Raw genomic sequence first — 24,882 nt, 5'->3', positions numbered from 1 at the left:
ATAGGTATATATTTTTTATTTACATTTCTTACTTTTTTTTTTTACTGTATTTATATGTTCTAAGTGCCTTGTTCATGTTCATACTTTTAATTAAACGCAAATAAAACTAAACATTTGTTTATTTTCCGTTTCTTTTTAAATTTATATTCAACAGGGGAGCAAGTGAAAAAATAAGAGTAGCAGGCAGAATATGCAATGTATTAAAAAAAAAAAAAAAAAAAAAAAAACTACTATACGTTTACCCGTGGGATTTTGCGGGCGGGAGCGGGACGAAACTTGATTGTTTGCGGCCGGGAGTGGGAGAAAATAACATATTTTTGCGGGAGCGGGACGGAAAAATCCCTCCCGCGCAGGTCTCTACTCCCGGCAACGTCGTGGTAAGTTTGAGTGCACGGGCAGCGGCTCTATGACCGGAGTCTGGTGCTGCGTTACAGGCAGGTTTTAGCTCGCAAGTCACTATTTCAAACCACGACTAACGACTTTGTACCGTTCCAAGCAAGTCACGCCAAACTTTCTGAGCACAAGGACATTTAGCTAGATTATTAATTTTATTGCAACGTTACATTGTCCTAAAATCTATTTTTCAACGTGTACCACTTGCATATACACTGCATCCGTAGGCAGTATTATCCGTAGGCGCTGTTGTTTCGCGTGCTGTGTGACGTCAGAACTCGGAGTACATCGATCTAGTACGAGTTCACGGGTGGGAAGTCACGGGTTTGACTGCCGTTCCAGTGCACTTTCACAGGTTTAAGGTTGGAAAAACACGGGTCACGGGTTGCCTGGAACGCGACATAAATCATAACGAGCAAGCACTTTCTTACCGCTGCTGGCATACAGTAGCTTCCTCGAGCAAATCATGCAGAAACAAGCCCCGGGCTCTCTCAGTTTCTTGCACCAACTGCCAAAAAGCGCCATTTATTTTTGAGTCCTTTATCTATTGCTAGGAGTCTAGGACATCATCCCAAGGCTTCATAAACTTACGCTACATTTTTGTTTTCTCCGACAACGCTAACGTGACATTGACGTATGAGCGTCAATCATCCTGTGTTGCAAGGACACGCCCTTCTCTGCTTCTGATAGGTTTGTAACGTTAGTTAAAGCTGCGTTCCTCTCATATGATTGGTATAAGAAATAAATTGGCTCGAAAATATTAAACTGCATCTGCAGGCTCTCAAATATTATATTATTATTTTTTTCCTCACGGCCACGCGCCGGAGATCCGGCACGGTGCCGGAATACTTTAAGCCCTGCATCTGCTTTTGTTTTCCAACAAGAAGAAATGCAGTCATGCAGGATAGTGATAAAGGGTGAGTAAATGATTTTAGGATGAATTATTGTATGAAGTGTGTGCTTTCAGAGTCAGATGACATCCTGTAGGTGGCGCTGCAGGATAAACAGAATCTGTCAAACTGACCTTACAATACAAGCTGTGGATAAACAGCAAGGTAGCATGACTTAAATACGATGTCTCATAGAAAACAGAGGACTCCAAGTCGTCTTTTGTTTCCTGAATGCATCTTAATTCCAGAATTTATAGATATTTATATTAGAAAACAAGACAGAAATACTAGGGAAGAAAATCATTATTTAAGTATTTTGCAAGTTTGCACTGGCTCTAAGTGTTTTATGTGGTATAAAAGATCCTGGAGGATGTTTTGAAATGGCCTACCCAAGATTGCCACCACAACATCTCCACGTAAGATCTCGATGGAGCCGCGGGAGATGAAGTAGAGCGCGGTCAGGACGTCTCCGGCGTGCACCAGCGTGTCTCCCGGCGGGGCGTGAGTGGTCTTAAACTTCATGGCCAGCGCCCGCAGACACCCTTTACTGGAGCCCTTGAACGCTTTACAGTTCTGCAGCAGAGTTCTGTTCAGATGCAGACAGATGTCAGCCTGCAGACACTCTGGGAAACCCTTCAGCACCTGAGAGAGCACAAGAAACTACTATTAAAAGCTCTGAAGTATTTATTATTTTCTGTAATCAGACTTTTCTAAAGTTTGGGGTCTGTAAGAGATTTTGCTAACATTTGGTTCAGCATTAGTTAACATACTAAGAATGAACAATACTTCTACAACATTTATTAATCTTAGTAAATTTCAACATTTACTAATGCATTCTTAAAATCAAAAGTTGTGCTTGTTATCATTAGTTAATGCATTCTGAACGACTGTATTTTCATTAATAAATACTGTAATAAATGCATTCCTCATTGTTCGTTCATGTTAGTTAATACATTAACATTATAGTAAAGCATACCGATTTCTTTTAATGTTTTTAAAATACTTTTCTGCACATGCATTTATAAGATCAAAAATGCATTTAAATTATGAAATATTATTACAACTTCAAATATCTGTCTTCACTGTGAATATCTGTTAAATTGTAATTTATTCCTGTGATGCGCAGCTGTATTTTCAGCATCATTCCTCCAGTATTCAGTGTCACATGATCTTCAGAAATCATGAAAATATCAGCTCATGAAACATTTCTCATTATTATCAATGTTGAAAACTGATGTGAAGGATTCACAGATTCAAAAGAACAGCATTTGTTTGAACCCTTTTGTAACATTATAAATGCCTTTACTGTCACTTTTGATTTATTTAATGCGTCCCCGCTGAATAAAATTATGACTCTTAAAAGGATAGTTCACCCAAATAGCAAAATGATGTCATTAATAACTCACCCTCATGTCGTTCCAAACCCGTAAGACCTCCGTTCATCTTCAGAACACAGTTTAAGATATTTTAGATTTAGTCCGAGAGCTCTCAGTCCCTCCATTGAAGCTGTGTGTACGGTCTACTGTCCATGTCCAGAAAGGGAAGAAAAACATCATCAAAGTAGTCCATATGACATCAGAGGCTCAGTTAGAATTTTTTGAAGCATCGAAAATACATTTTGGTCCAAAAATAGAAAGAACTATGACTTTATTCAGCATTGTCTTCTCTTCCGTGTCTGTTGTAAGAGAGTTCAAAACAAAGCAGTTTGTGATATCCGGTTCGTGAACGAATCATTCGATGTAACCGGATCCTTTTGAACCAGTTCACCAAATCGAACTGAATCGTTTTAAACGGTTCACGTCTCCAATACGCATTAATCCACAAATGATTAAACTTATTCACGAGTCAAGAACCGGTTCTGTCAGACGTGTCCGATGCGAGAACCGAGGAGCTGATGATACTGCGCATGTGTGATTCAGTTCGATTTGGTGAACTGGTTCAAGAAGATCCGGTTACATCGAATGATTCGTTCGCAAACCGGATATCACAAACTGCTTTGTTCTGAACTGTCTTACAACAGACATGGAAGAGAAGACAATGCTGAATAAAGTCATAGTTTTTGCTATTTTTGGACCAAAATGTATTTATGATTCTTCAACAAATTCTAACTGAGCCTCTGATGTCACATGGACTACTTTGATGATGTTTTCTTACCTTTCTGGACATGGACAGTATACCGTACACACAGCTTCAATGGAGGGACTGAGAGCTCTCGGACTAAATCTAAAATATCTTAAACTGTGTTCAGAAGATGAACGGAGGTCTTACGGGTTTGGAACGACATGAGGGTGAGTTATTAATGACATAATTTTGCTATTTGGGTGAACTAACCCTTTAACATAGTATTTAATATTAATACTCATTATTAATGACTATGAATCATTAAAGCTTCATAGGATCTGCAGTCCCATAAAACATAATGTGCAAAAAATCTTACTTTTTTGTAGTACTTTGCCGTCTTTAAATTAATGTTTAATGTTTCAGAGCTCAGTGGTTCAGTGAAGAATCTTTTGAAAAATCGATGAAAAAATTATGGTCCACATCATTTCATTCGGCAGAACAGCAATCATACCGGCTCTGACCGTCCAATCAGAACGCTCCACTGCTCTTTAATGAGTGCAGCTGACAGGCAGAGGTGTACGCTCATTTGTTTTCTTTACTTGAATGCGTAATCTCGTTAAACTCTGCGTTTGGGGCTGGTAATAGTAGAGGATGTGCTGGTGGGGACAGTTGCTAAATGAACTCATTATGTATTATACACATTCATGTAATCAAGCTCACAAATCCCTTTAAAGGCAATGCAAGTAAGTTTGTTAGTGATGAAGGAACAGCTCATGCAAAAATCGGGATGAGTTTGTTTCTTCATCAGATTTGGAGAAATGTAGCATTGTAGTGAATGGGTGCCGTCAGAATGAGAGCTGATAAAAACATCACAATAATCCACAGCACTCCAGTCCATCAGTTAACATCTGGAGAAGACAAAACCTGAAACAAATCCATCAAGACTTTTTTTTTTTTTTTTTTTTTTTTTACTAAAATCCAAGTCCATAATCCATAATAACACTTCCTCTAGTGAAAAAACATCTGAGCTGAATCAGGAGAGAAATCTGCACAGATCAAGCACTGTTTAAACAGCTCTAATCAAATAAGTGGCTGGATTTTCATATGAGAGGACAACAGGAGATGCACTTTTTTCAGTGTTATTATGGACTCGTATGTTAGCGGAAGCAGTAGTTTAAAGTGTTAAACACATCTTAATCCTGGATTTGTTTCAGCTTTTGTCTTCTCCAGATGTTAACTGATGGACTGGAGTGCTGTGATGTGTTCATCAGCTCTCGTTCTGACGGCACCCATTCACTGCAGAGCATCCATTGATGAGACACTGATGCAATGCTACATTTCTCCAAACCTGATGAAGACACAAACTCATCCTGATCTGGGATGACCTGAGGGGGATGTGAGATGATGGTGGACTCACGGCGTTCATGTCGATGCCGTTGGTGTAGGACCAGGCGTGTTGGAAGTATTCCTCCAGTCTCTGGCGCAGCGGGTTGGGAATCTGATGGAAGCGGATGAACTCTCTCACCCGCAGCATCTGAGTGTGATAACGAGCCGTTCCCGAGTACAGCCGCTGGATGATGGCTGACACGTTCCCGAAGATACTGGCGTACATGAGCGCTGAACAGGAACAGGAAGGTTAAAATAGCATCATGATGAAGCACCTGCAGGTACAAGCTTCACACTTTACTGCTGTGACGTCTGCTTAGATCTCCTCACCGGTCAAGACTAGTTATGATGTTAACTAGCACATTCCTGTACTGTTATAAACATCTCACAGCATAAAAACACAATTATGAGCTTAATGGTTTTTGGAGTGCTTTACAAGAATATATTTTAGTACTTGAAAATTTCATGATGAATTCAATGTTACTTACAATTTCTGTGTGAAAATTGTTTCTAAACTGTACAAAATATATATGTGTTATTTATATATATATATATATAGATAGATAATTGAACAGATAATTGGAATTTTTGTTTCATAAAAGATTCTGTCCTTATATATTTTAATGTCATGTTTATTTGCCATCTCTTTGTAATTAATTGTGAAATTTACTAGCAATTTCTGAGTAATAATTGTTTCTGTGCTTCAAAATAAATCAATAAATAATATTCTGAAACATGTTTTACAAGAAAACACTATTTTAGTCTTTCTACTAGTGTTATTTATTTAGATACTATAATAGTTTCTATTAATATTTTTAATCTGCTGGTATTTTTATATTTTCCATTTTAGTTTAATTGTAATATTCATCACATTTAGTAGTTTTATTTTAGTTTTATATGTCTATAAATGTGTAGTATTTTATTCATTTTTATTTCAGTTTTAGTTATTTTAATACATGAAGTACATTAAAATTGCTTATTAATATTATTGTTATTTCAGTTGATATTTAATTCAAGTAATGGTTTAAACTTTCAGTTTTAATTTAAGTTAACTATAACCCTGCTTTCTACCTCAAAATTGAAAAATTCAGTTACTTGCTGTTTCTTTGTAATTAACAAGTGAAATTTGTTCTACATGCTTCTTTCCAGTGTGTATAAATCTCTAGAGCTTCAGTGAAAGTGTTTCAGTCTGACTCTTAATGACAGCCCTGCAGGTTTCTCGCAGTATTCGTCATTATATGGCCTCTATGAAAGCTGGATTCAGAGCTTGTGTTACTGCGGTGGTCACTGACTGATCTCAGAGCAGGTGGGCAGCACTATGAATCACAACACAAAAGCTGTAAAAATAGCAACAGAGAAAGAGCTGAGCACGGCTGTAGAAACTGAGTTTGATTCTCATGAACCTGTACGGATAAAAAAACAACAAAAAAACTCATACTTGTGTCATATTTCACCATAAAAATCTGAAGAAAAAAATAAGAAATTCGATTTTGCCTAAAGCAAGTTAAGCCTTTAGCTCCATTGCGTGTGTGTGTGTGTGTGTTTACTAAAAAAATGCAAAAAAAATAAAAATAATAATAAATAAATAATCTGCTCCATTAATTTAATTTAATTTAATTTAATTTAATTATTTTCATGATAATTAAAAACAATTAAAAACATTATTATTATTAATTACATAAAAAAAATAACAATAAAAAATGTAATATAAAATACAAATTTATATTTAAACTGTATAGTGGTTAAACTGCATTTACTTTATGATTTTAGTGAAGAAAACACTGTATTATAGCTTTGGTCATAAAGTATAAACTGCTGTATTACAACAATGAAAACCAACATTAGAAACTAAAACACACAAAATATGTATAATCAAAATACAGACATTAGAATTTATGAATTTAAAAATATTTATCTTTTTTTTTACAAATATAAATAAAATAAAAGTAATAAAATGGCAGATTTTTCTTGAGAATCATTCTAGCATTCAAACACACACACACACACACACACACACACACACACACACACACACACACACACACATAACATAAACAAAGCCATTATATGCAATACAAACAGAATATGATTTAATATGATAATATGATTAAATAAGGCTTTTTGCAGTCCTTCAGCTGTTAAATGGTGACTAATCTAGTAGCAGATCGAAGAGGTCATGTTCATCTTCTCCTTTTGAACTTTCGCCCTTCTCCAAAATGTAATTCTGCAGCACTGATGATAAATGCTTCTACCAGCCATAAAAACGGAAATAACTTCACGGTTATTGAGGACTAATATATGTGCGGCAGTGATATTAACTTGCCAATTTATCATTAATTGCTGCGATCAGGACCTGCAAAAATGAGCTATTAGATTGATTTGTTCTCCAAAAATTAAAAAGGGAGGATGTTTCATCAGCATGTGATGAGGTTTGATCATAAAGTGCACAATAAAAGGAGCTCTATTACAAACAGGCGCATCTCTAATGAAGCTCTTATCTGAACTATAAGACATTCAGGATGAAGGTCAACACTCAGACATGCTTTAATGGCTCAGTTATGCTTGATTTGTTTTCTGCGGATCTATTAAGTTAATTAAAAATACATTTAAAAGATGCAGTTTATACACACAATGTCCTTATTTTTTGATGAATGTTTTCAATGACTGGAACAAAGGTTATTATCATCAGATTCAAATCATAACATAGAAAAAAAGGCTAAAAATTATTATAAATATATATGTATATAAATATATTTACAGAAGCATATATATTGTACTTTTAAGTTACGTTGTGGATTTTGTCATTATTATTATTATTATTATTATTAAACATGTATATGTCGTTTTTATTCATTTTACTTATGTTTTAGTTTTAGGTATTTAATTAGAATAATTTAATTTAATTTTTGGCAACTAGCTGAAATATAATGTGTTTTTATACCTTTATTTATTTAATTTAATAATTAACATTTATTTTCAGGGTTTTTTAGGGATTTAGTTTCAAGGAAAATACTTTTGTTGTCAGGTTTTTTGGAAAAAAGTAAAATAATGAAATACGCCAATATTTATATATAAAATTGTATAATGTAGTTCAACAAATCTTTTGTTATGTATATAATCACAGAAAGCGTGTCTTAGAAATATCAGGGGGGGGGGGGTGAGAAAGAAAAAAAAAATATTCTTGATTCAAAAATTCATTAAACTTGTCAAATAATTTGTTTCTTTTCTGAAATAATAAAGAAAATGTTTTAAAATTTTATACTAGATTTTTGAGACAATCAGAAACAAATCAAAAATTGTAGAAATTATCCTATCATCTCGGACATCCAGCGAGACATACTCACATCCGATCAGCATGACGCAGATGGAGAAGATCTTCTCGGAGTTGGTGTTGGGTGACACGTTTCCGAAGCCCACGCTGGTCAGGCTGCTGAAGGTGAAGTATAAAGCGGTCACGTACTTGTCCTTGATGCTAGGTCCTGATCCTCTGATGCTGCTGTTGTGTGGTTTGCCCAGATCCACGCCGAGAGCATGCAGCCAGCCGATGGAGCGGTTCTGCTCCACGTTCCCGATGGCGAACCAGATACAGGCCAGCCAATGGGCGATCAGAGCGAACGTGCACATGAGCAGGAAGAGGACGGCCGCGCCGTATTCAGAGTAACGGTCCAGTTTACGAGCCACGCGGACGAGACGTAAGAGACGAGCCGTCTTGAGCAGCCCGATTAGGGTGGTCTGCTGAGTTGGCTTAAAAAGACAAATAAAATGATAGATTTATAGCAGGGTTTCTCCAGGCATCTTTTTATTTTATTTTAAAGGGACAGTACATTCACTTGTTCACCCCATTGACTTCTACAGTATCTTTTACCATATTATGAAAGTCAGTGGCTAGCAGCAATTGTTTTGTTCTTTACATTCTTCAAAATATATTCCTTTGTGTTTAGCAGAAGAAAGAAAGTAATACAGGTTTGGATCAATTTGAGGGTGAGTGATAGGATTTTCATTTTTGGATGAACTGTCCCTTTAAGGAACACAATGTCTTGCATTAGCAGGTTTGAAACACTTCACAGTTTGAAAATAATTATTTTTTTTAATTAATTTTACAAACAATAAATAAGTAAATACAAATAAAAAGAAAGTAAGAAAATAGCTTTATATATATATCGGCCAACGAGCTCAGAAAAATCAATTCTTAAACATTTAATTTTGTTCAGTTTCTCAGAAAACAAGACGTCATTCATTCATTTTGCTTCTCAAGTAAATATATCTTGATTTAAGGATGTTAAGAAATTTGTAATGGAAAACCAGACAAAAATCTTTTTTAGCAATGCATGCAACATTTCACGCCATGAATTGAAACTGATCATCTTCCTCTTTATTTTTGTCTTGTTTTCCAGTGAAAATATCCAAAGATTTTTAAATCAAGATGCATTTACTTACTTAAGAAAAAAAAAAAGATCAACATGACATGAGTTTATTTATTTCTCAAACAACTGATTTAAGGATGTTTAGATGTTTGCACTGAAAAGCAAGACAAAAATATAAGTATTTCCTTATGCAGAGCATGCAACATTTAATGGCATGACTATGAATTTAAAACTTTGCTCTGATGTAAAACTTTTTTTAGGAATTAATTTGCTGAATTAAGACCTGATATATAAACATGTATTCATTTAGCAGACACTTTTTCTTTAAAGTGTGAAATAAAAAATACAAAAGATAAACATGGCAAGCAATTTTTCAAAAGAGCTAAAAGCAGCATATGCTGCAAAAAATGGCAAGTTTGAAGCGTAAGATAAATCAGTACACGAGCTGGAGAACAGATAAGAGTTTTCCCATGATCCCCCTCACCTCTGCGCTCATCTCCTCCCCGGTGCGTTCTATGAGCAGGTCGAAGGGAATGGCTGCCACCATGTCGATGAGGAACCAGCCTTTGAAGTAATGCACAGCGATGCGCAGCGGGTGGCTGACCACCTCGTCGTTGGCGTTGACGTAAGTGGTGCGGAAGTTGATGATGATGTCGATGATGAACATGATGTCCACGATGAGGTCCACCACGTTGAGCGGGCTGCAGGAGTAGTTGCAGTTCTGGGCGGAGATGTTCTCGTCCCCGTTGAGCAGGAAAGCGGCGGAGTACGGCGTGAGGATGGCCGTGTAGATGACCAGCAGCAGGATCAGCCAGTCCCACACTGCCTTGAACGGACTGTAGTGCAGCACGGTCCACTTGTGGATGCGCGGCGTCTGGAGCTTGTACTCCGGCAGGACATCAGCACCCAGAGACAGCACCTGGACAGAGACAGAGACCAGAGCGGATGCTTAAACAAATAGTATTTCCAAGAACCTCAGGTTTGCAAAAGGTTCACTTGATCGCCAATTAGAAGAACGTTAAAGATGGTGAAGGAATAGATGCAGTACGGGTTTTTCATTGTTTGTATTACATTGCCGTAGTCAGCATATTCTCCTAATCTAAAAATGAATGATAAAATTTAAATACATAGAGAGGAACTAAAAATTCTGTTAAATGGCAAAGATTTTGACCAATTCTGGACAATTTAATTTACAAATAAACTAATTCAATATATTAAAAACATATGAGTGTACATATTATACATATATTCAAAAAGTAAACAAAAAATGGTTATATCAAATAATTATTTAAAGTAAATGCATAAATAAAACGTTTGTTTTAAATTAAATAAATAACTAAATATTTTAAGCAACATGACTGTTAATAAAAATTATTATGACTATATATATATATATAAAATTAAAAATGACAAAACTAAAATTACTAAAATGACTACACTTTAAAATTAAAGTGAAGACTATTAATAAATAATATAAAAATAAATATAACAGCATTTCAATGGTAGTAAAAAATATCATTATAATAAATAATAATAATAATGTAACATAATACATAAAAACAACAAATTTACTATAACTTTAAGATTAAAATAAATGACTGAACATTTAAAAACAAACTCAAAATGTTAATAAAAACTATAAAACTATCTTAATAAAATAATAACACAATAAATAAAACATACACCCACACAAGCATTACAAGAATGCTAAGACCTTAGTGCACACAGTGGAGGTAATATTGTAGCACACTAGTGAGGGAGGGTGAGACACAAGTGCGAGTGTGTTGGTGTGTGAGAGGAGTTGAGCTCTCATGACCTCTGCTGATGGGTTTATATAAAGCGCTTGTGCTGCTGTCGGTGAAACTCACTGACTGACGCCTTTTCTGCCGTCTGTGAGAGTCAAACTGTGACTTGATACACAAATTATCACAGCTTGTGTTTATGTTTAAGTAAAGCGGTTTGGAAACATAATTTGAGCCAGAAGCTAATGTTCTGAGAGTGTTCTGGCTGTCAGGACGTCTCTGAAAGATGCTTCATGACTGTTTTCAAATCAGATGTTTTTACTGCAATGACTCAGTGCACACAGACAACCAGAATGTGCTCGTTATGCAAAATAACATGACATATACAATGTCACTCTGACACGAACGAGACTGGAATTAAACAAACACAAAATAACCCGAGATCTCATCAGTCAGTGTCAGTTTTCTGAGTGGACAATAATTTCTGTCATGTTCATGCCACATCTCATCTCATCTGCTGAGCCTTGATTAAGACAAACCCACACAAATAAAGATCCAGTTTTTTTTTTTTAAAGTCTCTTTTGCTCACCAAGTATGCATTTGTTTGACCAAAAATATTGTAAAAGCTTTCTAAGTGAATATCTCCTAAACTGTAATTGATTGCTGTGATCAAAGCTGAGTTTTCAGCATCATCACTTCAGTCTTCATTGCTCTCTCTCTCTCTCTCTCTCTATATATATATATATATAAAATAGTATTATACATAGTCTACATAACATTAGTATATTACAATATATTTAGATTATACAGTCTTAACTAATTATCGACCTATATTGAAACTACCTTTTGATCTCACAGCTGCATTTGATACTGTTGATTATAGTATTTTATTGTAGCATTTGGAAGATGTTGGCATTACGGGTTCTGCCTTACGTTGGTTTAAATCATATTTAAAGGACAGATAATTTTCAGTTTGCCTTGGAGAATTGTCTTCTACATCAGCTTAATTATATAGTGGTGTGCCACAGGGCTCTATACTTGTGCCTATTCTATTTTAAGTTTATATGGGCCCCTTAGGCTAAATTTTGTATAAATACAACACTATGTATCATCTATATGCAGATGGCACCCAGTTATATATTCCAAAAGAGCCACATGGCTCTAATACTTTGATGGTTCAGTTTTTAGGTGAGATTAGAACCTGGTTGGGAAGCGATTTTCTCACTACTAATAAGACTGAGTGTGTTGTTTTTAGACCCTCCTCTGCTTCAAAGAAAATTATATGTAAGTTGGCCTCTATGATGGTAGGTGTTTCAGGTCAAGAATTTAAATTTTAAAAGAATTAAGATTTCCTCTTTAATCTCCAGCTGAGGTTCATGTGTTGTCTCATGTCTGCTGATGGTTTGAGCAGCGGAGCTCCATGTTGCCCTCGTCTCAGATGGTTTCGCTCGGGCAAATGCAGGGCAAGGTGGGGGTCAACAGGTGTTCTGTGAGCAGACCGCGGGCAAGAGCAGGTGGAGCTCTAACACATCGCTGCTACGGCACAATCACACAGCTTTTACAGCTACACACACTGCTGCATGAGTCATCATGGGAAATGTCCTCCAGCTGTCTGTCTTCACTAGTACATGTCAGATGCGATGATGGCCGAGAAGAGCAGAAACGAACGCATGACTAACGCAAGTGCTTCCCATCAGAACTAACAGACGTCTGTGAGCAAATTACAACTAGATCGGGACGATTTCTGAAGAAAGTCTGAGCAGTGTTTGTTTGTGTTTATCAATGGAAAACTAGCTGTTGTCTGTGGTTTTAGTGTGTTGCTATGGTGTTGTAGGTGGTTACTAGGGGGTTGCTTAAATTTCCAAGTACTGTTTCTATTAATTTTACACTGAAGCCCATTCACGCCACATTAGATTCATGCTAAATCATGTATGAAATCATGTTTTAAATGTTTTTAAAAAAATCTAAAATTAAGGCATAAAAACGAAGTATGAGATAAAAACATATAATTAAGACAATTCGATTTTGAATCACGCATTACATTTTTTTTTATCCAAAACTTAGACATAAAAGGAATTTATATAATAATGAAAATTAGATTTTTTTATTTTATTTTGACTTTATCTCATAATTTACTTTTTATCTCATAATTATGACTTAGTATGTCATAATTGTAATTATGACTTAGTAATCATAATTGATTTTATCGGTCACAATTGACTCATAATTTAGGCCTCAGATAAATATTACCTTTTATCATATTTTGACTTTTTATCTCATAATTAACTTTTTAACTCTTAATTCTGACTTAAAATACATTTTTTTTTTACATTAAATCTTTAAAATGTCTTAATTTTGACTTTTTGTCGCATAATTCTATTTAGTATATAACATATTTTTTTATCTCATAATAAATTTTTCATCTAAATAGTTCAACTTCCATTTGTATCTCATAATAATGTCATAATTTGTACTTTAACTCACAATTACTTTTTGACCCCCCCCCCCTTTAATCGGCTTAACGACTTGTGTCTCAAAATTTCAACTTGATATGTTTTAATTTTTACTTAAGACAACACTAACAAAGGCATGTTTTTTTCTTATGTGTTGAAAATAGGCTTCCTTGCGGTTATGCTAGTGTTTACGCAGTGCTAAATTTCACGTGACATGGCAATATAAATCATATTTTACCACAGGTGTGAGTTTCACAGCTCTACCAGTGTAGTCTGATTCACAAACAAATGATTCTTTCGAACTGATTCTTTTAATGAATAACTCAACAACACTCACTCACTGGTTTGTGATGTGTGGCACTTCTGTTTGATTGACACTTGTCTTGGCCAACAGATTTTTCTCATTCTCATCAGGAAAGCAGCTGATGACGTAATGTGTGTTTTGATTGCTGGTCTGGATGCTCTTTGACATTTATCTGGTGGACAGATGATGAGCTGAAGGCCATTTGACCTCAGGACTCAAATCTTCCTCACGCTAACTCACGCTGTCACTCCCACAGTACGATCCATCAGCATGTGCTATGAGCAGTCCTCTGTAACTAACATTAAACTGGGAAAAAATATTGCTGAGGAGCTATGAGAAATTATTTAAAAGGAGAAAAAATTAAATTAAATATCTTATTTCATGCATATGCATTTATGCATATATATATATATAAACACAGTATATCCAGTATGTTTTTTCCTCTACTGCAATGACAACTACTCCAAAACAAGGCTGATTATATTGCTGTCATTTGATAAAAGCAACCACTGTTGCTGTAAGTAAAGCAATGAGGAAGGAATTGTGTGGTCATTTAGGTGTATAATGTAGTAGTATAAGCTGTATTTAACATTGTGAATTGAAAGCATGTCTGCAGACATCAGCTGGCATTACGCCTGAGCTCTTCTGCAGAAATCATCTGCTCTCTTGACCTCGAACGGCCTGATCTCAGTTCAGCCGTCATTCAGCACCTATTAGAGCTCGTCCCCGGCAGCGCAGGCAGCCGGACACGTCCCGCGTCAAGATCCTCCTCAGGGACATCGCGTCTTATTTTTAGAAACCACTGCCACTAAGAAAAGCTTCTGAATCTCTTTGGTGAAGCGTGAAGCAAAACCATGTCAAAACACATTACAAGAAGCCCAAAGCAGGCATAAACATGACCTGTTTATTCCAACACTCACTGGAAATCAAGATTGGAGGTTTCTTCATCATTATAAAAACCAAAAAGGTTAATTTTAACATAAATGCTCTTGAAGGACAAAATCATGATGGATGTGATGCTGAGAAATAGGGCGATCGATCATACGTCAACCCAAATCGCAAATAAAGAGTCATGTGTGATATCTAATAGATAAAAATTCAGTCGGCATCACTGATGCAAATGAGGACTAGAAATGTCAATTTCTCTTAATTTATGAAAACAGCTCTCAATAGAAAATGACTTGCAATGTCTTCCAATGTATTTTTTCTTTAAATAGCCTAAACAACATAAAGCTTAAACTGAGAGATTCCTAGCTCTAAATTACGCTATCAAATTAACATGAAATATGGAATGAAATCTCATTGCTTTCTCCATCTGAGGTGCTAAAATGAGTCACAGGCCGCTGAGAACAAAGTACGGACAAAAGAGCCGTGTCTCCGTCGCTTGGTGAAGAGTTCAACAACAAGTCTGTAAGAGTTTCCTTCATCTGAGGGACGCAATGAAAGATTCAATGTTTTCTCTTACTGCTGCAGTCTGATCTTGACGCTGTAATCTGAGCTAATATCTCTCCAACTCTTCATACATCAGAAAACTGTGGGAATAAACTTTCTTAAGATGTTTGGATAGTTTTTTTTTTCTAATCTAAGTATGAAGCTACAAAAATTATTTTTATATAATTATAAATAATTATTTATGCAGAAATTATTTCCATTTAAGTTTGTTGAGTAAATATTGACATGAATACTTATTTCTGAGTGTATTGCTCCTTTAAGTGTCATTTTAATCTATTTAAAAGATTAAAGTTTAATGCTGACACCAAGACATATCAAAGCTGTTCATAAAAGTCTACTGAATTTGATTTCTAACTAAACGAGGCATTGATTGCATTTAACAAAGCTTTATGAGAATGAGATTTTCCATTACAGTTTTGGTTAACTATTATAACTCTGATTCATACATTTAACTACTCACAACACAAACTCTCATACTGTCTTCTAAATATGTAAACACATCAAATATCCATTTAATATGGTTTTGTCTACTTGACAGTCTCTTTAATTTTTCAGAAGTGTGTGGAAGTACTATAGTAAAACATCATTCATATTTGAAGGGCCAAATGTCACCAGCTTTCATGCATTTAATTTCACGATTCAAACCTAAAAGAAATCCCACAGAAACCTTGAGTCAACAGATATTTCACGGGCTGGAAGTGAAATGATTCAGGCCTGAGAAAGCCCTGCGGTAATCCAGCAAATCAAATATTGAACAGCCTCAATTTCTATTATAAACAATGACAGAAGCTTTGGATCTGTCAACCTAACAAGCTCTTAGTTTCTCACTATCTCAGGACCTCTGGGTTTGATAGCAAGATAAATAATTCAATCCTAGAGCACTGCGGATAAAATCCAGCAGATTCAAAGCAAAAGAGTCCAGCATGAAACTCAAACCACAGAAATATCAGCTGAATCATCCTTCTGCATCAGATACGCTCCACCGCTCATCCTTTTCTTTTGTATCACAGATGAGTTTCATTTTAAAATAATAGAAATGAACATGTGTAGTCATGCATTCCTTTTTTCCATCTCTAATTCTCTCTCTTGGCAGCAGCTTTCTTCTCAAATCTTCATCATTACTGTTGCTTCAGGACTCCATGACGTCTTGTGTCCGCTACTGAAGTTCCTCATGATTTATTCTCTGTTGCTCATGTGATGTCAGCGTCTTCATGAAGTTTCCTTCTCAGGTCTGTTGAGGATTTAAGAGCTTTAATTTGGGACAGTGAGAATGAGTGTTTTAGGGGCATCTGTCTGCAGCATCTGTAATCTGATTTGGGAGCCGCTTTTCAATCTGCTGGCTGATGAGAAACTTTAATAACGCATAAAGTTGCAAATTTGCTTTTTTAAGGCACATTTCACAGCTGGTGAAGATACTCTGGCATCCATTGCTTGACATGATATATATAAAGTTTTTTTTAAACATTTATCTGACATTTATTTATTTATTATACTTTTTAGGATTTAATTAAGTATTATCTTTTCATCAACTCACAAACCCCCTGCAGTTTGCAATTATTTGTTTACACTACTTGAGCAAATTTTCCTTTTTTTTTTTTTTTAACTACTACTCTGATAAATAATTTAGTCTAAAGTGTGCATTTTGTTGTGTTTTTACGTTTTACATTGTGCAACATTTTGGTTTACAGCTGTTGTTTTTAGATGTTCTTCATAAATAACTGCCTGTATATAAATATTATGACTAAATATTCTTGTATTCCATTCCATACTAAATGAATGAATGAATAAATGAATTAAATGAATAAATAAATACAATTCTGTTGACGCCTATGTTAGGTGTCCCGAATCTGACACTTCCATTTCAGCTGGGATGCTGCCTTGGAAGGGAGCTGCCTATGTAGACTGCAGACCGCGCTGAAGCTCACTCAGGTTTGGACCAGACCTATAATCTCATTCTGAAATGGATTTTCAGAACAAAGAAGAGACTGAAATTGAATGTGGACAGTGAAGTCCAGACTGACATACATCTGTCATTATGAGCATTCAGATCTCTTCTAGCCCACATGAGCGTGATTCAGGGCTTCAGTAGCCCTTAAGAGCCCTAATTCAGCCTGTTATTTGGCTGTATTTGCAGCTCTTTGGTCTGGGTGCAGCCCAGTCGCCTGGAGGAGATGTGTGTGTGTGTGTGTGTGTGTGTGTGTGTGAGCTTCAGGCTCTCCAGAGACTGAAGCAATCACCTGTGACGCAAGCATTCATTCTTAACCCTATACATGCCTGACACGTGCTCACCACCATCACATGGACGAACCGCTCCGATCCGCACTGAACCTGAGTCAGAACTGACCCTCATCAGCGGTAATTATTGAGCCTGATATGAGATTCTCTATAGCAGATATCAAAGACATTCCAGTGGGATTCTGACTGTCAAAAACATCAAGACATGAAAGCGCCAGCTCATTCTGGCTAGCGAGCCACCTGTGACTCTGAAATTATCAAAGTCATTTTTCTGATAATGGACACAAATTACATCCTCATTATATTTTGCAGAAACTCTTCTCTGCTCACATATATTCACTTCAAACAATATGGACGTGATGTGTACATATATATACATTTTTATAAATTTAATGCAATTGATATCCATATCACAGCAGATACAAGAAAATAAGTTTTCTCATTAAAATGACACAGAAGAACATTTGATGCCATTAAAAATACACTGCTACAGATGTGAAATCATCTCTTTTTTTCTAATAAGTATAAATAGATGTGACAGTAATATCTGGAACGGACTTCTGTACAATCTCAATCCCAAACAGATCATGACATATAGTTAAAGACAGACACTGCTCTGCTGCCATTGTCAAACATCAATTCATCTGATTTGAAGAACGGCAATGAATTAAGATAGAATAAAGACAGCCTCAGCCTTCAAAGATTTAGCTCAAAGGATAAGCATGAATAAAGACTAAAATATGAGACTGTTCTTCACACAAAGCATCATTTGACTTCAGAGCACTTACAAATCAGCACAGCAGTCAAGTGAACAAAGTCATGAAAGATGGATGTTGAATCAAATTATTTTAATAATATATTATTTATCATAACATGAATAATATATAAAGAAACATAAATTGTGACACACTCATAAAAGCAGTCCTTTGTTTTGTTTCTAAACGAATCAGTGTTTTTTAACAAATCGGTTGAGTGACCAATTCAATGACTCACTTATAAAAATAGTCGCTTGTTGCTTTGCTGAATGAATTTGTGTTGTTCAATGAATCGGTTAAGTAAATGATTCAATGACTCACTCATACAGACAGTCAATTCGCAACTATGTAACTGCAGAAAGAGTCCATGAAAAAAAACAATACTAACACACAAAAGTGGCACAAACAGTGAGAAGTCACTGCTGTAAACTGAACTGAGAGTACAAATGCACCATCTCCAGTTCAATCCCACAATCCTCTCTGCCTCAGCCCATCTCATCCAGGGCTTTTCCCTGATTCAGTCAAAGTGCCATCAAGAATTAAGTCAGTTCTCCGGCGGTTCAGAGCTTCCTTCAGCTCCTACGATCTCCATATTTCACTAAGAGGATTCAAACCCAGGTATTTAAAATCTCAGCAGCTGTCCTGAGATCAGCGTGAGTTCATGAACCCTCATCTCTACTGCAATACTCAAATTAATCAAACTCAACCCAGATCATATCATAAAATCAAGGCATAAATATAGTGTCCATGTCTTTAATCCAGTATATAATGAACAGAGTAGAGAGTTAAATGGTCATTTTGTTTGTGTCGTCTTGCTCTGATTTGCTGTTTAATAAATGGTTTTTATGTAAATGTGTCTCTTTCAGGAGATTAATTTTACCTTTCATTCATGTTCAACTTTGTCTCAGATGCATCTTAATACATTTCTTAAAAATATGTACAACAGACCCATCCAATAATATAGAGATTAAGAAAATGGATACACTGATTTACAAAAAAAAGGAAAGTAAAAGATTATTTGAGTATATTTTATGATAAAATACAATGTCAGTTTTGAGATTCCCAATTTTCATGTTACTTGCTATTTCTTTACAATTAATTGTGAAATTCACAAGCAATTTCTGATTGAAAAAATATATTTTTTAGAGTAGCAGTTCAGATCATCTGATGAGAAATGTTTGTTAAAAGATGTTTTGATTGGAGTAGTCAAATCTGAGAACAGGGACACTTTTGAGATCTTTTCTAAAACTCTCCGTGTGAGATTACTGTGGTTTTCATGTAAAATAAATACATAAGAATTTAAACTCTGACAATCATTCTCTAAAAACAACTGCAACATGGCAGAGATGTTTACTAAAATATCACACATAAATGTAGTCAAAGACACTCCTTCTCTGACTTGAGTTGTTTCCTCACATTAGCATCAGTTCACACAGACAGACAGGTGTGAGCTCACCTCGGGCCCCTGAGCGGTCCGGCGGGGCGTTGTACCAGCGTCACAGAGCGGCATGAGAGCGGAGCACTGGAGCAGCTCGGTCAACAGCTTGAGCGCCAGCGCTACGACCATGATCCCCGCATCGGGCCACAACACCTCAAGAACCCACGGCCCTAAACCAAGCGCTCGCAAACATCAACCCATTTCCCCACCGGATCTTCCCGAACACTTAGAGACGGGAAAGCTCCTCCGAGTTCTGCTTTGCTGCGTTCCTGGTCAAGTTTCTCCACAAACGCACGCAGATCTCCACAGCAGTCACTTCGCATTAATGCACACAAAGAGCAGAAGCTCTGCTAGAATCCTTCTTCTGTCAGAGAGAGAGAGAGAGAGGAACACACGCTCGTTCCCGCACTAGCAGACATGCTCTGTTGAAGATCATGGAAGAGGAAGGGAGGGAGCGAACATGTGCATGAGAGAAGAGTGCAGACCCAAGCTCAGCAATGGGAAGAAGAACGCAAAAAACAAAAGTAATGCGAGATAAGGTGGGCGAAACGAGGAGATGACATCAGATGAATTAGCAATCGAGCGCAAAAACAAGCATCTCCAAACAGAGCGAGAGGAATGAGCTGAAGAGCGCTGGAGCAGAAACCTCCACAAACATTCCTCCTTCCTCCCTCTGTTCTCTGTCACAGCGTAAACATCACTGCTTTTGCTTTGCTTTAGAGAAGCTGTAGCTTTGCAATGTTCTTAAAAAAAAAAGTTTCAACTTAAGAAGACGCTAATATGTGTTTTTTGAGAATATACCTTGAAGCTACTATTATTGCCCGATCCGCAAAAAGTTTAAACCATCATTACATCTTGATCAATGATGATTAAAACATGAAAAAAACACCCACCACCCACTAGCAACCCCCAGCAACATCCCAGAATCCCAAAGCATCTCAGCAACCATAAACAAAAACATAACCATAAAACATAAGCTTTCTGTATCAATATGTATAATTTATTAGCATATTTGTGACCCTGAGCACAAAAACAGTCTTAAGTATCTGGGGTATATTTGTAGCAATAGCCAAAAGAAAAACATTGTATGGGTCAAAATTATCTTTTTTTTTCTTAATGCCAAAAATCATTAGGATATGAAGTAAAGATCATGTTCCATGAAGATATTTTGTACATTTACTACCATAAATATATCACTTATTTTAAAAATCACTATTAAAAATCAACTTATTTTTTAAATTAGTAATATGCATTGCTAAGAATTCATTTTGACAACTTTAAAGATGATTTTCTCAATATTTAGATTTTTTTGCTCCCTCAGATTCCAGATTTTCAAATAGTTGTATCTCAGACAAATATTATCCGATCCTAATAAATGACACATCAATGGAAATATTATTAATTCAGCTTCCAGATGTTAAATAACTCTGAATTTAGAAAAATGTACACTTAAGGTTTTGTGCTCCAGGGTCACATATAACATGTATATAAGCATAACATAAGCATATTATACATATTCTATAAGCATTATTAGATCATTATATATTTACACACACAGATATATATCTTTAGCATTATTGTAGCAGATATTGTGGCATACAAAACAAAAATGTTAAAATATTTAATAAAATAGTTTAATATTAAACGATATCTAAAATATTTGTAAATAGAACAAAAACAAAAATCTACATATCCAATTAGCTGGTTATGTAATGCTGTGGTTTTGCTCGTCTCTAAACTGAACACATGAAACAGCAGAACTCTACAGACAGACGCTCTATTAATAGCACACGGCTGCAGAGTCGAGCGCTAACATGACAAACAAACACTTACGGCAAAGTTAAGGCACACGTGTGTGTGTGTGTGTGTGTATTTCTGCAGCAAACAACACAACACTTCTCGGCCTTTGCTGCTCATGTGTGTGTTTTTATATGCATGTTGAGATGTGTGTTCGTCTCTCTCTCTCTGTCTCTCTCTCTCTCTCTCTCTCACACACACACACACACACACACACACACACACACACACACACACACACACACACACACACACACACACACACACACACACACACAGTCACCTGCAGTGTCACTCCATTCAAAGGTTCTTTTATGTTAATTGGAAGCATTAAACTCACTACAGCAGATACTTGCGTATGCTAATGAGCAATTACATATCTGCATATGCAAATGAAGACTTCAGCACATCTGTGTTGACACACTGTACTACACACAAGTTTACCTAGATATGTAAATGAGGATGTATCATAGACTTCCACTACTGTTCAAAAGTTAAGGGTCGGTTTGGTGTTATTTGATCAACATAAAGTTTAAAAGAACAGCATAGAAATGTTTTGTGACATTATAAATTTATTTACTTACAGCCTTTCTGAATAAAATTCAATAAAAACTGAATAAAAGTGTTTCTTAAAAAAACAAACAAACTATGAATTGTTGTGTAAAGATCTCCTTACTGTACATGATATACTGTATACAATCTACTCACACACTAATGTTAAGTCGTATATCAAATATTAAACAGTGTTATGCTACACTGTCACATGAATTCTCAACATTACATGTACTGTTTATATCTAAAAAAAAATTGCATTTCAATCCATTTTTGTGTAAAAAAAATGCATGATTGAATGATTTAAAAATATTTCAATATGTAATATTGAATCACTTCCATTTGATTCATCACACTGGAAATAAAAGTCATGTTCGTTGTATTGTGGGTCGTGCAATACTGTCTATTTACTGGCACATTTTTGGAAAGCAAACCACCATATTTCATGCATCTGAAAAAATGCACTTGCTTTCAAAAAATAGTACAATTCTGATGGATTTCTTCTCTGCTCCTCTTCCTCTCTGTCCTCAATCTCAGCTGACAGGTTTGTGTCCTGTATGATACAGCACAGTGACTCACACTAGTGTCTGACACTACAGCATCACTAGCATCACTACAGCATCACTACAGCATCACTAGCATCACTACAGCATCACTACAGCATCACTAGCATCACTACAGCATCACTAGTATCACTACAACATCACTAGCATCACTACAGCATCACTAGTATCACCACAGCATCACTACATCATCACTAGCATCACTACAGCATCACTACATCATCACTAGCATCACTACAGCATCACTAGCATCATTACATCATCACTAGCATCACTACAGCATCACTACATCATCACTAGCATCACTAGCATCACTAGCATCACTACAGCATCACTACATCATCACTAGCATCACTACAGCATCACTAGCATCACTACATCATCACTAGCATCACTACAGCATCACTAGCATCACTACAGCATCACTAGTATCACTACAACATCACTAGCATCACTACAGCATCACGACATCATCACTAGCATCACTACAGCATCACTACACCATCACTAGCATCACTACAGCATCACTTGTATCACTACAGCATCACTAGCATCACTACAGCATCACTAGCATCACTAGTATCACTACAGCATCACTACGTCATCACTAGCATCACTACAACATCACTACAGCATCACTAGCATCACTACAGCATCACTTACATCACTACAGCATAACTAGCATCACTTGCATCACTACAGCATCACTGCTCCAGACGTCAGTGAGTCCTCAAATATGAGCTCTGCTGCTCGTTACTAAGGGGTCAGAGGCAGTACTTTCACCTGCTGCACTGAATGAGGAACTAATGCCTCTGAGAGCAGAAGAGCACAAGACTCTCTTCACACCAGACACCTGAGCAACCACCACAACATCTCAGCAGCCCCCTAGCAACCACCACAACATCTAAGCAACCCCCTAGCAACCACCACAACATCTCAGCAACCCCCTAGCAACCACCACAACATCTCAGCAAGCCCCTAGCAACCACCACAACATCTCAGCAAGCTCCTAGCAGCCACCACAACATGTCAGCAAGCCCCTAGCAGCCACCACAACATCTCAGCAGCCCCCTAGCAACCACCACAACATCTCAGCAAGCCCCTAGCAGCCACCACAACATCTCAGCAAGCCCCTAGCAGCCACCACAACATCTCAGCAGCCCCCTAGCAACCACCACAACATCTCAGCAACCCCCTAGCAACCACCACAACATCTCAGCAACCCCCTAGCAACCACCACAACATCTCAGCAAGCCCCTAGCAACCACCACAACATCTCAGCAAGCCCCTAGTAGCCACCAGGACATCTTAGTAATCCATAACAACCACTACAACATCTTAGAAACCTCTAGTAACCTCCCAGAACATCTCAGCACACCTTTATTTTATATTTTCCGTAAGAGTGTCTAGTTATGTTTTATCAAGTATACAAATTTATATTTGTATATATTTTTCCAAATATATTAGTCTTATTTGTGACCCTGGAGCACAAAAGCAGTCTTTAGGGTATATTTGTAACAATAGCCAAAAAACATTGTATGGGTCAAAATTATCGATTTTTTAAATGCAAAAAAATCATTAGGATATTAAGTAAAGATCATGTTCCATAAAGATATTTTATACTTTTCCTACTGTAAACATATCAAAATGTAATTTTAGATTAGTAATATGGATTGCTAATAACTTAATTTGAAGAACCTTAAAGATGATTTTCTCAATATTTAGATTTTTTTTGCACCCTCAGATTCCAGATTTTCAAATAGTTGTATCTCAGACAAATATTGTCCTCCTAACAAACCACACATCAATGGAGAGATGATTTATTCAGCTTCAGATGATGCATAAATCTTAATTTTGAGAAATTGACCCTTATGATTGGTTTTGGTCACATATATGCGTTGAACATTATTATATCTTAGTTTATTAAAGGCAACATTACAGTTTGCTTGTGTGAGATTAACCATCAGATTGTTTAACCAACAAGTTTGCATTGTTTAAAAAGCCCAGATTGATGTAAAGAGTGAGTGGTGTGCTGATCAGTGAAGCCTCACATTAGAACGTTACAGCAGGTTGCCTAGTTACAGCAGAACCAGAGAGTAACCTTCAGTTCTAAATTTAAGCTCTGATTCTGAGCAGTGGACGCAGGTGAAGAACCAGTGTCCAACAATCACACAGCAGATTCATAAAGGAAAGCTATGAGATGCAGTTTCACATCAGATCTCAACAAAACCACACAAGACTAGCAAAACCAGGTAACGTTTCTTCACTGAGTCGCTGAAATCAGTCCGAGACATTATTCACTGGCAGAAGCTGAACTCGAACTCTACTCTCTTTACTGCAGGTCTGCTGGAGCTATATATCATCCGTCGTGGTTAGAGGTATGAAGAAATTGCGAAGCCCCCAGCCGTCCATGAACTCATCTCTGATCTGATTTACTAACCGCAACTTTCTTCTTTTCTCTTCATAATACAGAGAAAGTACCATTTTTTCTGTGTTT

General features: G+C 36.4%; 1 protein-coding gene across 1 annotated transcript in view; it reads right to left on the bottom strand.

Annotated features, from left to right (window-relative positions):
* kcnh2b (potassium voltage-gated channel, subfamily H (eag-related), member 2b) overlaps nucleotides 1–24,882 on the bottom strand; it is a 181,516-nt gene that overhangs the window by 8,403 nt on the left and 148,231 nt on the right. The window contains exons 6-9 of the mRNA XM_059525264.1: nucleotides 9,579–10,013; nucleotides 8,075–8,474; nucleotides 4,762–4,961; nucleotides 1,673–1,925 (exon numbers count right to left, since the gene is read on the bottom strand). Coding sequence (XP_059381247.1) covers nucleotides 1,673–1,925; nucleotides 4,762–4,961; nucleotides 8,075–8,474; nucleotides 9,579–10,013 — 1,288 coding nt within the window. The remainder of the gene's footprint in view (nucleotides 1–1,672; nucleotides 1,926–4,761; nucleotides 4,962–8,074; nucleotides 8,475–9,578; nucleotides 10,014–24,882) is intronic.

This window comes from Carassius carassius, chromosome 35 (genome assembly GCF_963082965.1).
Source record: "Carassius carassius chromosome 35, fCarCar2.1, whole genome shotgun sequence".
Lineage (NCBI taxonomy): Eukaryota > Metazoa > Chordata > Actinopteri > Cypriniformes > Cyprinidae > Carassius > Carassius carassius.
The sequence above is the reverse complement of the archived record's forward strand: the minus strand, read 5'-3'. Positions and strand labels throughout refer to the sequence as shown.